Source organism: Mesocricetus auratus, unplaced genomic scaffold, assembly GCF_017639785.1.
Source record: "Mesocricetus auratus isolate SY011 unplaced genomic scaffold, BCM_Maur_2.0 Super-Scaffold_100019, whole genome shotgun sequence".
In the NCBI taxonomy this organism is placed as follows: domain Eukaryota; kingdom Metazoa; phylum Chordata; class Mammalia; order Rodentia; family Cricetidae; genus Mesocricetus; species Mesocricetus auratus.
In genome coordinates this window covers 3,657,975-3,672,860 of record NW_024429200.1, presented here as the reverse complement: position 1 = coordinate 3,672,860, position 14,886 = coordinate 3,657,975, and the positions used below count along the sequence as shown (strand labels likewise).

The following is a 14,886-nucleotide window of genomic DNA, read 5'->3' as shown; positions in this document are numbered from 1 at the left end:
GTGACTTGGATATTTTAACCATCTCCTGGTGTCTAAGCTAAGAAAGTCTGTCTCAGTTCCACCCAGAACTCTACCCCCAGGAATCTGCTTCTGAGAACACTGTGGGTCCAAGTGACACTCTTGGTTACCCAGTGACACTGTCCTCTGTCTAACCTGGGCTTCTTCCCCTGACTCGGGCTGGTCTATGCTTTTCCTCAGGTGGAGGTGAGCCCTCGCTTGCTTCCCCGAGCCACAAGCGGTTCATCAGCCCAAGTGCTGGACGTCCCTAGCACTTCCCCTCAATACCTCAGGCATACTTCATTTCATCAAGTGGCCAAGTATTCCAAAAATTGGGTGCCCACTAATTCATTCCTTCATGGCAATTAGCCAAATACTAATTTTTTTTTAACCATCTCAAGTCGCATCTGTAGACAATGAGGAGAATGCAACTTGACATTTAAAGAGAATGGCTGAATAGGTGCCCATTGAATGGTCAAAAGATGTCTTCAGGGTTCGTACAGAGAGACTCTTCCCGAGAGCCTCTTTTCAAGTCTACAGTAGAAACACTGGAGGCTGAGGGAAATCTGAGAGTGGAGAAGCTGTCAGAGAAGCTGTGTAGAGAAAAGACCATCAGACACAAAGCCTAGACTGGACCCACAGTGGGGTCAGAACCACAACGAGCCTTCTCTGCCGTGGCCTGGGGCAGCTGTCCCCTCGGGACACGAACTGCTGCCCGCTGTGGCCTCGGCTCTCCAGACCTGTGCCTACTTCACTCCCCTCTGGCTTTCCCCCACTCCATGCTACTTGTAAGACTCGAGACACACTACGTCGATTCCTTCTCCTGTGAGCCATGGAGATGGCAACTGTAAACCGCTTTTTCCAGAGCCCACCCTGTGCCAGCCCCATCTCCATTATATGATGACTGTGTCACCGTAAGAAAAAAACTAGGAGGCTGCTGGACACCGGATCTCAATAGCAGCCTTCTCCTATCCAATTACTCACATGACCCACACCTGTACCGGCCACGTCCCTCCCCACCCCCGGAAAAGGGGTGACATTCTGTATGTATTGCCTTCTGCCCTCTCCCTGCACAACGTGGCCCACATGCACCCCCCCAACCTCACGGGCGCACACAATATTAACAATAACTTTTTAAAAATTATCTATTTATTTATATTTCATTGCACTGGTGTTTTGCCTGTATGCATGTCCATGAGGGGGCATGTCAGATCTTGGGTTTATAGACAGTTGTGAGCTGCCATATGGGTGCTGGGAATTGAACCTGGGGACTCTTAACTGCTGAGCCATCTTTCCAGCCCCTAACAATAACTTTTTAAAAGACAATAGTCCCCAAACCACTGTTTCTGGGAATCATTTAGAAAGTTAGGATTTAGCATCAGATCCTGGCACAAATGCAAAATATTAACATACTGTTATTTACTTTTTCTTCTTCTTTCCCCTTGAAAGAGTAGCTCACCATGCTGGTTGTTTTGAGTTGTTTTTATTTTTTATTTTATATGTATGGGTGTTTTGCCTGCATGTATGTCTATGTACCACACATATGCCTGGTGCCCACAAATGACAGAAGAGGACACCAGATCCCTGGGACTGAGTTACAGGAAGTTATAAGTCATCCCATGGGTGCCGGGAATTGAACCCAGGCCCTCTGCAAGAGCAGCCAGTGCTCTTAAGCACTGAGCCATCTCCCTAGGCCCACTGTTGGGTTCTGAACACGGTACTTGTCTGAAGGCACTGACTTCCTCCCATCAAAACTGGAAAGTTAATTTAAGAAATTGATTTTTAAACCAGAGGCATATCCTAATTCATGATCAAAGAGGAAGCCGTCAGAAACAAACCACAGAGAAACAGCACCATCTATGTAACAATGTTACCAAAACCACAAGGCTACAATCCAGGTCCCAGGAAAGTGGGGAATGAGGGGAGAAAATGTCATCCAACACTACAGACGGTTGCCCTCCAGGCTGGGAGAAACAGAATGCACTCTGTATAGGGAACTTTCCTTTTCTTGAAACTGTTACTGTTAAATGTTCAGTTGTTAAAACAAAACAAGCTGAGTGGTGGTGGTGCACACCTTTAATCCCAGCACTCAAAATGCAGAGGCGGGCAGATCTCTGTGAGTTCAAGGCCAGCCTGGTCTACAGAGTGGGTTCCAGGACAGCCAGGGCTACACTGAGAAACCCTGTCTCGAAAAACCAAAACAAACAAACAAAAACGACTCTCCATACAGTCTGTAGCTTTCCAAAGCTGCCTTACTCATTTCTCTCAACAGAGGTTTGGTGTGAACCTTCTGTGACCTTCTTCAGCCAAGGCTTATACTGTGCCACCAGCATGGGTCTCTGTGCTGGACCTGAGTACCGAGTTCACTCCGCCAAACAAGCAAAGCCTATGATTGAATACCTTCGTGGGAGATGCTGCAGAGTCATTTACTAACTCAGGAGCCTGGCTGGGGTGTGCACACCCACCCGTAGGTTGAGTGGACTCATTAACTGTGTGACCTTAAACAAACTGGTGACCCTCTGGGGTCTGACTTCACTCCTATAACAGGCATGGCAAGAATACCTATCTCACAGAGCTGTCCCATGGGTGAAACAAGAGCTGTGGTGCTTCTCACCATGCTTGGATTGGCTATGGCTGCTTTCCCCAGGACAGCTCCGGGGTCTGAGTTGAGTGTTGTGCATGTACACCTGTGTACGTGCTCCGAGGTCAGAGAAGACGTCAGGTGCCCTGCTCTATGGCTCCTTTTGAGTCAGGGTCTCTCACTTAACTTGGAACTCGGCTGGCAGCCAGCAAGCCCTAGCCCCTCTCCCAGTCCCACCCCCAAAGCTCTGGGCTTACTAGTATAAAAGGTGTTTTTACAGAAGTGCTGGGTCCCTGAACTCACGGTCACCTCATGCTTACTCACCAAGTGCTCTTACCCACTAAACCCTCTCTCCAGTCCCTCAGCCCTGCGATTTCTACAGAAAACCAGAGAAAGAGCGTCAAAGGGGAACTCCTCCAAAGCCAATTAGCAGTCAGAGAAATGCAACTGTTGTGAAGATGTGTCTTACCTTGGAGCTTAGCAAAGAGGAGAGACGGGTAACCGGCTCTGTTCAGCGGATGGGACAGCACTGGTACCTCTGACTCATTGCTAGAGATAATGTGGATTGCTTCAGCTTTTCTAGAGAGCCGTTTGGCAGGGTACATCAAAGTTTAATGTGTGCCCCTGCCTAGGCCAGTGAGTATTGTTTCTGGGAATCTGTCCTGCAGAAGTTACTAGAAACGTGTGTAAAGATGCATGTACAATATTAACGCTCAAGAGTTTAAAGCAATACATTACAACCCATTAGCCTGGTTAAGTGCATCAGAGAACATACTCAGCACCAAGTGAACTGGCCTGCAGCGCAGACCCATACTTCCTGACCACACAAAGATCCCACGATGGAGCGTGAAGTGGAAAACTGCAAACTCCCAAGCAACATGTCAGATATAATACGACCGCTTGGGGTGTGTGTGTGTGTGTGTGTGTGTGTGTGTGTGTGTGTGTGTGTTCATGTGCGCTTGCATGTGTGAAAAACTAAAGAGAGACCAAAATGCCACAGCCATTATCTGGAGCAGTAGGATTCGAGGTGATTTTGTTTGCTAATTTGTAACTTTTCCAAACCTCCCGCATGCACGCAAAAGTCCCACTATTTGATGACATAAAAGTCCCACCATTTGATGACACAAAAGTCCCACCATTTGATGACACAAACGTCCCATTTGATGACAGCCCTCTTACCCTCCTCCAGCCAGGACCCTCGTCCTCTCACAGCCAACCCTCCATCCATCCCCGCTGGGTCTCCTCTGTGGCCCACTCTTGGATGACTTCCTGTCTTAAGGCTGGCATGGCCACATGCTCTGCCAGAAACACTGTCCCCTGAAAGACCTTCTGGGCTGGGTCCTCTGCCTCCTTCAGCTCTTAGTTTGAATATTACTGTTACAGGCTGAACCAAAAAATTCCTACAAAGTCCTAACCCCGAGAACCTCCGAGTATGACCTCACGTGGAAAACAGATGACCACAGATAGCATTAATTGATGTGAGATCAGACATACGAGTAGGTGAGCCACTGACCCCTCATGACCAGTCTCTTACAAAAGGTAAAGTTTGAAATGACGGACAGGGCAGGCGGAGCAATACTGCAGGAAGCCAGAGACGGACGGCCACAGCAACCAGAGTGACCAGCCTTCGCACCTTCAGAGGGAGTGTGACAACTCCGTGATCTCCAACCACGGAGTGACAACTCTGTGATCTCCAACCACGGAGCGCGGCTTCTGCTGTCTAAGGCCCTCCATTGGCGGCACTTTGACCACCACAGCACACTAACTCACTAACCCTGCAATGGGGCTCCCTACCACCCCGGACTGAACCCCCAAGTCCTCTCCTCCTCGCTCTCCCTGCCGACGGTACCCACCACCTAGCGACATGTGGTTCAGCCTGAGGGCCCAAACCAAAACTCTAATGCCAGCCAGGCGGTGGTGGCGCACGCCTTTCATCCCAGCACTCGGGAGGCAGAGGCAGGCGGATCTCTGTGAGTTCGAGGCTGGGCTGGACCGACAGCCTCCAAAACAATACAGAGAAACCCTGTCTCGCAAAAACAAAAACAAAAAACAAAAAAACAAAAAACTCTAATGCCAGCCTGTCCTGCTGGAGCTTGTGGTCTAGTGGAGGGGATTGAGAACAGACAGACAGACAGACAGACAGACACACAGGTGGTGACAGTGTCGGGTCCAGGCCAAAGTAGGCAGGCGCTTAGCAGCGATGAAAGCATTCTTGCTGGAGACTGCTTCTTCTGACCCATGTGAGAGCTGAGAGGAGACCAGCAGGAAGGGAAGGGACTGTAGATAACATCTAAGATAAGAATGTTCCAGACACAGGGAACAGCAAGTACTAATTATTGCAACCAATGCATATTGTTTTTACAATCAGGGAAGGAAACCAATAAAGCTGTTGTAACCCTTGAAACACATAAAAACATGGAAAAGCCCAGGTCCGAGGGCTGTGAAGAACAGTGGGATTTTACAAATTAACACTGTTTGGAGGCAGGAGGATCACTTAGATCTGAGAGTATAGCAAAACCCTGTCACAAAAAAAAAAGATATTATTTTTTTCAGGCTCTGTTCAGCCTCTATGCAGGCTCAGGGTGAAAACGCCAACCCTCCATCCAGCTACCTCGCCCAGCCCAGCCCTCAACCTCAACTACCCAAGGTGGGAAGGCAGGAGAGGTCAAACCAAGTGAGGGGACCTGAGGGAGAACAGTCTGGAGATCTTTGCTAGTGCCGTGGGATCCAGGGAGACCTTGCTACCATCAGGTCCTCGGCTGATGACCTGTCCCCCACCCCATGCCCATCGCCTGCCTCTGACTGGGGTTCCCAAGGCCTCCCCTCGCCTGCTTAGACCACAGAGGATCGGTCTGGTGGTCATTCCTACTTCATAACAACTAGGCCCCACCCCACCACTATTGTCCCTTTTTAAACAGCCAATTTCCTAGACACTTCCCATTAGGAAACTGACGCTCTATAACTTGACACAATTCTCCATGCTCTGGCTCCCAGGCCCTGGTAACTACCACCCTTCAGACTTGACTCTAAAACTTCCACTATACTCAGCAACTAGCCTAAGGAGAACTATCCAGCATCTGTCCTTGGCTGGTGTCATTCGTAATTCCTCGAGGTCCACCCATGTTACAGTGTGCCACAACTTCCTCCCTCTTGGGAGCTGAAGGCCCACCCACACCCACCGGTCACCATTTGTTCCCCTGTCTCTAAGGGTTTCTATAATCCTTAGCTGCTAGCCCACTTGACTCTATCCACACAGCTTAGGTCATACTGGTCCCCAGTAGAGATGCTTGGAGCAGGAGCAGACCTGTGACCACATCCAGCCAGACGCTAGCTCAGCCTGTTAACCTCCACTTCCCCAGAAATCTGGGTTGAGCTTTTACAGCAACTTGGGGACTCCCCACTAATTAGGGAGCAACCAAAATCTTTGAAATGCACCCAAGCTCATCAAGAAACTGCTGAGGCTAGAGCTTCCCAACCTCAGGGAACACATGAATTATGTGAAGATGCCTAAAAGGTAGCTAGCTCACCCAGGAGGCTGGGGTTGGGGGACATTTCTCCAACATGTTCTAGCGTAGCCCAGACTGGCCTCTAGCTCCCTGTGTCCCTGGGGCTGACCTTGAACTCCAGATCTAGCTGCTTCTGCCTCCTGAGTGCTGGGATTTCAGGCACTTACCACCACTCCTGCTGAGCCCCTGACTTTCTGACAGGCTCCCAGGTAACGCTGACTCTGCTTGTTTGGGGGACCACACTGGAGCGGAGAGCCCTGGGCTCCTGGATTTTGCCCACATTTCCTAAAGCTGACTCCATAAGATCATTTGTTCTGTATGTTTTCACCCCCCCCCCACATACACACACATTCAAACACCCTTTGAAAACTCCCCAGCATTTTCAAACAGACTTTCAGACTGTCTGGCTCCAAAGTTAATCCCCGCACCCAAAACACTAAGTGATGAAGGCCTCTTTCCACAGGCCCAAACAAGAGGAGCAAAAACAAGACCTCAGCAAGAGTTTCCAAATGACGGCACAGGGCTGTGGACGCCCAACCCACCACAGGGAACGCACGCTGCCTTCCCCTGGCTCTGACCATCCCAACTCAGAGCTCCTGCCACCTGCTCGGTCCCCAGAGGAGCCACCCAGCCGACCACCAAGACTGGCATTTCCTTCATTCCTCCCCTCTCCTGCGGAAAGCAGCAGAACCTTCCCAGTTCCCGGTTCCACCTCCGCTCACCCTCTCTCAACACCTACCTCCCTCCATGAATAGTCACTCAGGGCATCTCGTCCTCCAGAGCTCACCGCTTGGGTCTCTTCTGGTTTTCCTCCTCTCCAGAACGAATTTCTTCACGCTTGCCCTGGCTCCCACCCCTCCCAGAGATGAGCAAATCCCACTCCTGCCCTCTATCCCTCCCCTTGCAGCAACATCTGTCTCCCCCAGGACCAGCTCATGTCAGTTTTACTTCTTGAACATCTTACTCTCATTTCACCGTCTTGGGCACACACAGCGAGAGCGCAAAACAGTGGGCGTTCGCCTGGGCCCTCTCCAACACTGCCAATCCCCTGGGTTGAGAAACAGCCTTTCTGAAGCCGGGGATCCATCTGGGGAAGGTAGGTTTCGGGGTCCGCATCTGTCCCTCAATCCCTCCACCTCTTTTAGTAGCCACGCCGGGACACTGCAGCGCCGGCACGCAGAATGCCCATCACCTACTGTATCCATGCCAACACAGTTAACAGCACATGAGCACTGCCTAAAAGGAGCAGCGCTTTCCTAGTCGGTTTAAGGGCAAAGGATCTGAACAGGAAGTTCTCAGGACGGAAAAATGGTCAAGGGGTATGCCAAACTGCTCAGCATCCGTGACCACTGGGGCAGTGCAAGGCACATCCGCACGGAGACCTCACGTCACACCTGCTTAATGGCTGTCAAGAAGACGGCAGAGTCCCGGGGCAGCCGTCATTGTCATAGGGAGTGCGGCCTTTAGTCGCCGACTGTGCAAAGTTGATGGGGAAAGGTCCTGAGGGAGGACAGAGACCTAGGGCACTAGGGGAGAGGATGCGGGGGCTGACCCTACCCAGCCCCAAGAGATCGGAACTGAAGGCACTGCTTCCATGCCCAGAGCCCCTCAAACTTGAAGGGTGGGGTGCACAACAACCTAGGAACTTGGCAAGCTCAGGTTTCAATTGACAACTTCTAGGGTGGGAATGTGCGAATTTTTATCCACCAGGGGCTGGTGCTGCCGCAGGGACGTGAATACTGAGACAGACGCATGAATCCTCACCAGAGAGAGCAGACACCGGAGGGCGACGGGCCACGGTGCTCGGCACCTACAGCACTGTGAACAGGCATGGGAGAATGGAATTATGCCAGGCCACCACTGTGGCCACCGCCGTACCACTTAGCTACAATCCCAGCCTCACACAAGCCCCGCCCACCCCACCCCGTCTTTGGTAGAATGTATTTATTTATTATGTTTTCATCTTGTTTGAGTGTGTGCATGTGTGTGGTAAAACATCCGAGGATCAAAGGACAACTTCCCAAGCGTCATGTCTCTCCTCCTACTACGTGGGTCTCAGGTCATCGGCTCGGCAGCAAGCATCATCCTGCTGAGCTAGGGTGCCCCACCCTTTCTGCAGTTTTACTTTGAGGTGGGGTCCCACCAGGTTATTGTCATTCAAATTTTCTACTCTCCTGCCTCAGCCTCCTGAGAAGGCTGTGGTTATAGGAGTGACAACCAGCATACGGTTTTTTAAAAGAGATTTGGGCCAGCGTGCTTGTCTAGCACGCATGAAGCACTGGGTTTAATCCCAGTGCCATATAAACCAGGGACACACTTGTAATCTCAGCACTTAGGAGGTGGAGACAAGGGTTTAGAAGTTCAAGGCCAGCCCCAACTGAGATAGGGAGACCCTGTCTCAGGATAAAAATTTCTTTTTGGTTGTTAATGCAACGAGAAGAGGAATCTTCAGCAGATCACTGGCCTAGCACATCTAACGGACAAAGATTGAAAGAGGCCGGTTGCATCTATACATCTCCAAGGGATCCGAGAAAGCCAAAAGGGAACTTCATCTCTGCACCACCGATGTGGACTGCGTACCTGTGGTCCCACAGGAAGTGATGGGCAGAAGGGTATACACCCTGGGTGTCTCATCTGTCCAGCAACCCCGCCACCTAAGCACACGTGAATGTCTGGCGGTCAGAACTTGCAAACAGATGCCGCCAGTCATCTTCCTTGCTAAGAAAAGCCACCTGGTGTAATTATAACCACAGTAATTAGCTGCTGCTACCACCCAGGGCAGACAGAAAACCCCTGTTCCCAGGTCCCTGATGACTTTTAACAGCTCCCTGGAGAGGGTTCTGTTTTCAGGCCTGAGGGAGGCACCCAAAGCCAGAAGGGATCCAAAGCCGAGTCCTGTGGCCCAGTGAAGTCCAAAACCATTGAGAAAAACCAAAATCAATTTCAGCAGAATGGCTTAATTCAAATGTTCTCATGGTAAAAAGACAGCTGTGGAGAGCTGGCTCAGCCATTAAGAGCTCTTGCGGCTCCTACAGAGGACTGGAGTTCAAATTCCAGAACCTACAACTGCCTGTAACTCCAGTTCCAGGGGATCTGATGCCCTCTTCTGTCCCCAAGGGCACCTGTACACATACACTTAAAATACATAAATGAAACCTAAAATAAAAAAGACAACCGTAAGTCATAAAACATCTATCTCTATTAATATTCACGGTATGGGTTCACACTATTTAGAAAAGCAGTTCCAAAGTACTAAATCCCTACAGATGAGCTTTAAATTGTTATGATAAAGACCCCAGACACTACCAAAATATTAGAATTTAGGGGAAGAAAAGCTCCAGACATCTAAATCCCTCTGTTGTTTTGGATTCTGTTCCTGTTTGTTTGAGGCAAAAGTCTCACCATGTAGACCAGGCTGGCTTCAAAATCAAGATACCCCAGCCTCTACTCCCAAGTGCTGGGATTAAAGGCTTGCAATACCACACTCTGTCCCAGAAGTTTAAACTCTCAACAAGCATTCCCCAGCCCCAAACAACGGGGTGCAGAGGGAATCATCACCTTTTGCACACATCTTAAGCCCTTGTTTACAATCCTAAACTGGCTCTTACAGATACTCGCCTTGGAATGACCAGGAGCCCATCAAGACGGATAAAAATTAAACAAGCCACTGCACAAATGCAGGGGGAAAGTTATACAAAGAAAAAGCAGGCTTTTCTAATCGCAATAACCTCACACTTCTGTGTCTCAGAATCATATAAAAAAGTGGGGCCAGTGAGATGACTCAGCAGGTAAAGACACTTGGCACTGAGCCAGGCGACCTGCGTTTGGTCCCCAGAACCTGTGGAAGAGAGGAAGAAGCAAGTGGGTGCCGCTGTCCGCTAACCCCCACACACTCGGCATGGCACATACAAGCACAGGCGCGCGCACACCAAGCACACTAACTTTTTTTTAACAATGCAAAATGTAAAAGAAGAGGCTGGTGGAGGGCTTGTCTCACATGCGCAAAGCCCTGGGTTTAACCACCAGCATGAGTAAGAGGGGTACAGTGATGCCTACAATCCCAGCACTGGGAAGGTAGAGGCAGGAGGGTCAGGAGGAGTTCAAGGTCATCCTCAGCCACACAGGGTGCTTCAGCCCAGCCTGAGTTATACGAGACCCTGCCTCCAAAAGTTAATTAGCTGATTAGCTAATTGTAAAAGAAAACACACTGGAAGGGGGGAATATGATAGTGGGAACAACCAAAAAAATCCAAAGAATACAAATACAAAATAAAAATTCAACACTAAAGAAATGTAAGAGGTAAAAATCAAAACAATGTATTGCAAATTTAGGTAACAAAAGTGTTTAAAAATAATCAAGGGAACCAGGCATGGTGTTGCATGCCTTTAATCCTGGCATATCAGGCAGAGGTAGGAGAGTCTTTGTGAGTTCGAGGCTAGCCTGGACCACATAATGGGTTCCAGGAGAACCAGGACTATATAGAGAGAGGATGACTCAAAACAAAATTAAAATTAACAACTAAATAATCAATGGATATAATGATGGACATCAACTACATAATTTTCTGGGGTTTTCATTTTGTTTTGTTTTGTTTTTCTAGCATTACAACTTTCAGAAAACTAATTCATTCAACAACTCCATCCTGAGCGTCTTCAAAGAAATCCACACTCCAAGCAAAACACAGGAGGCCTGCCTGGTACATATGACAATTTAGTCACATTATCATTCCCATTCTACAAATACATGCTTAAAAATAAAGACCTGTTTATACCTGAAAACAGAGAGGGGCAAAGACTTGTCTGTATAGATATTCACCATAACATTTAGGATAGCTTGGCTGGTCGATGATGGTGCACACCTTTAATCCCAGAACTCAGAGGGCAGAGACAGGAGGATCTCTGTGAGTTCCAGGCCAGCCTGGCCTACAAAGAGAGCTCCAAGACAACCAGACCTACACAGAGAAAACCATCTAACAACAACAAGAAATTATGGCAGCTCAAAATAATTATGTTAAAAAATGTGTTTATGAGTAGCTACAATAAATACAATTATGCATATAATTTCTCACTTTCCAGATATTAACAACGAAAAAGGACTAGGTATGGTGGCACACATGTAATCACAGCACACAAGAGGTAAAGCAGATCTGTCACACAGTTCAAAACTAGCCTGGTCCACATAGGAAGGCCTGGGTTTTATAGCAAAACTCTACCTCAAAAACAGAACCTAACCATTTACAGTGCTATCTATGAGCTGTGGAACTGTGGGTGAGCCCCCTTTTCTTGTGCTGGGGACTGAAGCAGGGGCCTGTGGATGCTACCCAATGCTCTACCAACTGTTTTGTGCACCTTTCATTAATTTTTTGCCACAATCAATTTCATGATGATCATAATTCTTAAATAGATTTCTCTCTGAGTAAGGAATGGAGTGCATTCTCTCCTTTTCCATTGTGGCTGCTTGGCTGGCTACCTAAAAGCACTACATTCAAGATAAGTCCCCAAGATTGTTTCCACAGCAGTGAGGTCAGAACCAAACCTGTAAATGTTTTCTTTAAAAAGAAAACAAAAAATGTGCATTTAAAACACTAAAGGAAATAGAAATGGCCAACAGAGCAAGCCAGCGCAGAGATCTCACTGAAGAATCAACTCCATTAACCAAAGAAGAAGTTGCTTAAAGCAGGGGGCTTACCATCCAAACACAGGAGGGGCTGCTGCCTCCCAGAGGGGTTGTAGACAGGATTAAGGTACCCCCTGCACCCCTAGGACAGCCCTCAGCAAAGCCTCTCTGCCCACACTGCTAGTGAAAGTGGTCCTGGTACCACCACATCCCAGGATCAACAGCTACTGGCCATGCCCGGGCATCACTAAGATGAGAGGGTCCTGGTACCACCACATCCCAGGATCAACAGCTACTGGCCATGCCCAGGCATCCCGCAAGCCACCCAGGCATCTTACCAAACCACCCACCCTCCGCCAAGCTAGTTTCCCAGAGCCTGCAATTAGGTCACCATCAAGAGGTCATCCCTGAAGACCCTCCACCTAGCATTTCACTCGGAATGGGTACAAACGTCCACACCGGCTTACACACCGGCTTCGTGTTTGCAGTGGGGTCCCTGAGGCTGGATGCCATGCACACTGGATCTCACTCTGTGCTCCTGACCAAAGCAGCTGTGCAAACTAGGGAAGCCCAGCGAGCAAGTCAGTGAAAGGATGTCTCTGCCTCCGTGACGGCAGCTCTAGAAGGAAAGTATAACACTTCGAGTCTCTGGGTTGCATAGATGGATTAGGGGCAGCAGGGAAACAGAAAAGGATTTCTAAAGAAGGGTGAAGCAGTGTAGACCGACCCACTGTTGACTTTAACTTTAGCAAAATGACTTGGTCTTCTACAAGCTCTCCAGAATTTCCAGATGACAATACGCATCTGGGAGAACACTGGGGCCCCAGAAGCTAAGTGTATCATAGAGTCTGGAGCCAGACTCTCCTAAACACCTGTTAAGGTCCTCCGGTCCTCCTCCGTGAAGTAGGGGTCCTAAAGCCTAAGCCCCAGCGTGACCAGGTAACATGTATGAGACGCAACACCAGGCACGCATGTCAGTGGAGACAATTGCCGAGTCAGGTCCTGTGACGGACAACTCCAGCAGAGCCCACCTTTCTCTGCTGACTAAAGACAAGAGCACGCTCCAGGACTGAGCCCTCATGCACTGAGACTGACCGAGAGGTGGAAGCTTAGGCAAAGTCTGGTGCCCAGCGTACACAGCCTAAAAGAGACCCACTCTGTCAACTCTGCCTCTGGTGTGGTTCCCCGAGACAGGGTTCCACCCAGCTAGAGGGAATCTCTGGAGGCTATAGCTACGAACCCAGTCTGGGGGTCAAGAACAGCCAAAGGGAACGGATGGAAACAGCAGTTCCCTTCACCATCGAGCCTGTGACCTTGAGCAAGCTGCTTTTGCCTCAGTTTCCTCATGAGTGAGTGAAGCTGTCTCATCCCATGTTCCCTCAAGTCCCTTCCTGCCTTCGACTCCACCATCCCCTTCGTGGGGCTGGTTATAAAGCCTACAGCCAGGCCTAAGGGGACACCTTCAAATGTGTTCCACTTCCTTCAAGCCACTTGGCAGTCCTCTGGCTCTGCTCCCACAAGGGGGGGGGGGTGGTTCTGAGCTGCCTTCACAGCCTTTCCGTTTTTTCCTGTGCAGGGTGAAGAGCTTTCCACCCTCAACTGCTCCTTCCACATTCCCTTTCCTACCTACAAAGTAACCAAGCACGAGCGTGCAGGCTGGCCTGTGTGTCACCCCGGAGATGGTCTCCAGGCCATGCTTCCAATGGACAAACAAACATTTCAGAGAGACAACAAGAATTGAATCATTTCCTCAACAAACAAAACCCACCCACACGCCTCATAAATCATGTCTCTTAAGCCCATGCTGATGAACAGTCACTAAATTGCATCTATTGTAAAAACCAACCATGACTCCTTTCATGCCCTGACACTTGAGACTCAAAATATTTTCACACTCCATTGTAATGCCTTTGTAAAGGCATTACCAATAGCTAGTTCCCTGGAAAGATCCGCGGCCAGGGCGCTTTCCAAGAGATTTTTCTTTGAATGTTCTTTGTGTCCTGGTGCACTGGGGGACACGGCCAGCTTGCCTGCATCTGGGGAAAACACTGGCTGCTCAGGGCAATGCACAACGGCTCTACAGCACACACCAGATGCACCCCCTCGCCCAACAATAAAAGTATCCCAAAACATTCGCTACGCCACATTCACACGACTGTGCACAAACACAATTCCAGTGCCCGCATTTTGCAAAGGGGAAAAAGAAAATAGGCATCTTCAGAGCAGAAATCAGACCCGCCTCGGGCAACATGGTTCACGGGAGGCTTAGGCTGCAGACGGTTTTTTTTTTTTCCTTTTTTTAGCAAGACCGGTCAGGAACCGCTCGCTCTTTTCCTTTGCATCTATTCATTTCCTCCATGCCTTTATTTGCTGGGCCCAGGAAGAATGGGAAAGCATCTCCAGCAAGGAGGGCGAGGGAGCGGCGGAGAATAAAAGAGGATGGGCGGGTGGGGGAAGTCAGAGAGTGGCGAGCGCGGCAGCGAAGGCGGGCAGGGTGGCGGCCGCGTCCCGGGGGGCTCGGCGAGGCTTACCTGGGGCACATGAGGCCGGCCGGGCTAGCAGCAGCAACCAGAGGCCGGGGAGCAGCAGCCCCGGGCGGCGGTGGCGGGAGGAAGGCCCGCGGCCGCTCCGTTCCGGCAGCAGCGCAACCTTGGCGCGGGGCTCCCACTCCATGGCCACGCGTCGACTCCCCGGCACACCGGCCCCCGGCTTGGGCGCGCTCGGGCCCGGGACGCGGGCGGCCGCTGCGGCGGGGACTGGACGCCGCACACCGGCTCGCAGCGAGGCCGGCAAGGCGGGGGCGGGCCGGGCCGGATCGGAGGACACGGGCCGCTTGCACGCCGGCCGCGCCGCTCCGCCCCCTCCCGAGCCTCGCAGCCGCTGCCGGGCAACGCACGGCCCCGCGCGGGGAGGCGAGCACCACCTCCCGGCCGGCCCGGCGCCTGCCTGCGGGCAGCCCGGCGGAGGGCGCGGCGGGTCCCGGGCCCCGCCCTCCCCCAGGGCCCGCCTCCTCGGAGGGAGCGCGGGACGGCACCGCCCCGCACCCGCACAGCACCGGGCAGGCTCTGGAGGAACCGTCGGAAACCCGGGGATGCTGGCGATCGCTCCCCCTGAGCCGCCCGTGCGGAACGGGCAGCAGGTGTGTGTGCGGTGCGGGGCAGCCAAGGTCCCGGGCAGCTACCGGGC

The 14,886-nt window shown here is 50.8% G+C and overlaps 1 protein-coding gene across 1 annotated transcript in view; it reads right to left on the bottom strand.

Annotated features, from left to right (window-relative positions):
- Positions 1-14,554, bottom strand: part of Kiaa1549 (KIAA1549 ortholog) — a 129,463-nt gene extending 114,909 nt beyond the window's left edge. The window contains 1 exon segment of the mRNA XM_040728537.1: positions 14,232-14,554. Within this exon segment, the coding sequence (XP_040584471.1) occupies positions 14,232-14,373 (142 nt within the window). The 5' untranslated portion in view covers positions 14,374-14,554.
- Positions 14,555-14,886: the final 332 nt, after the last annotated feature.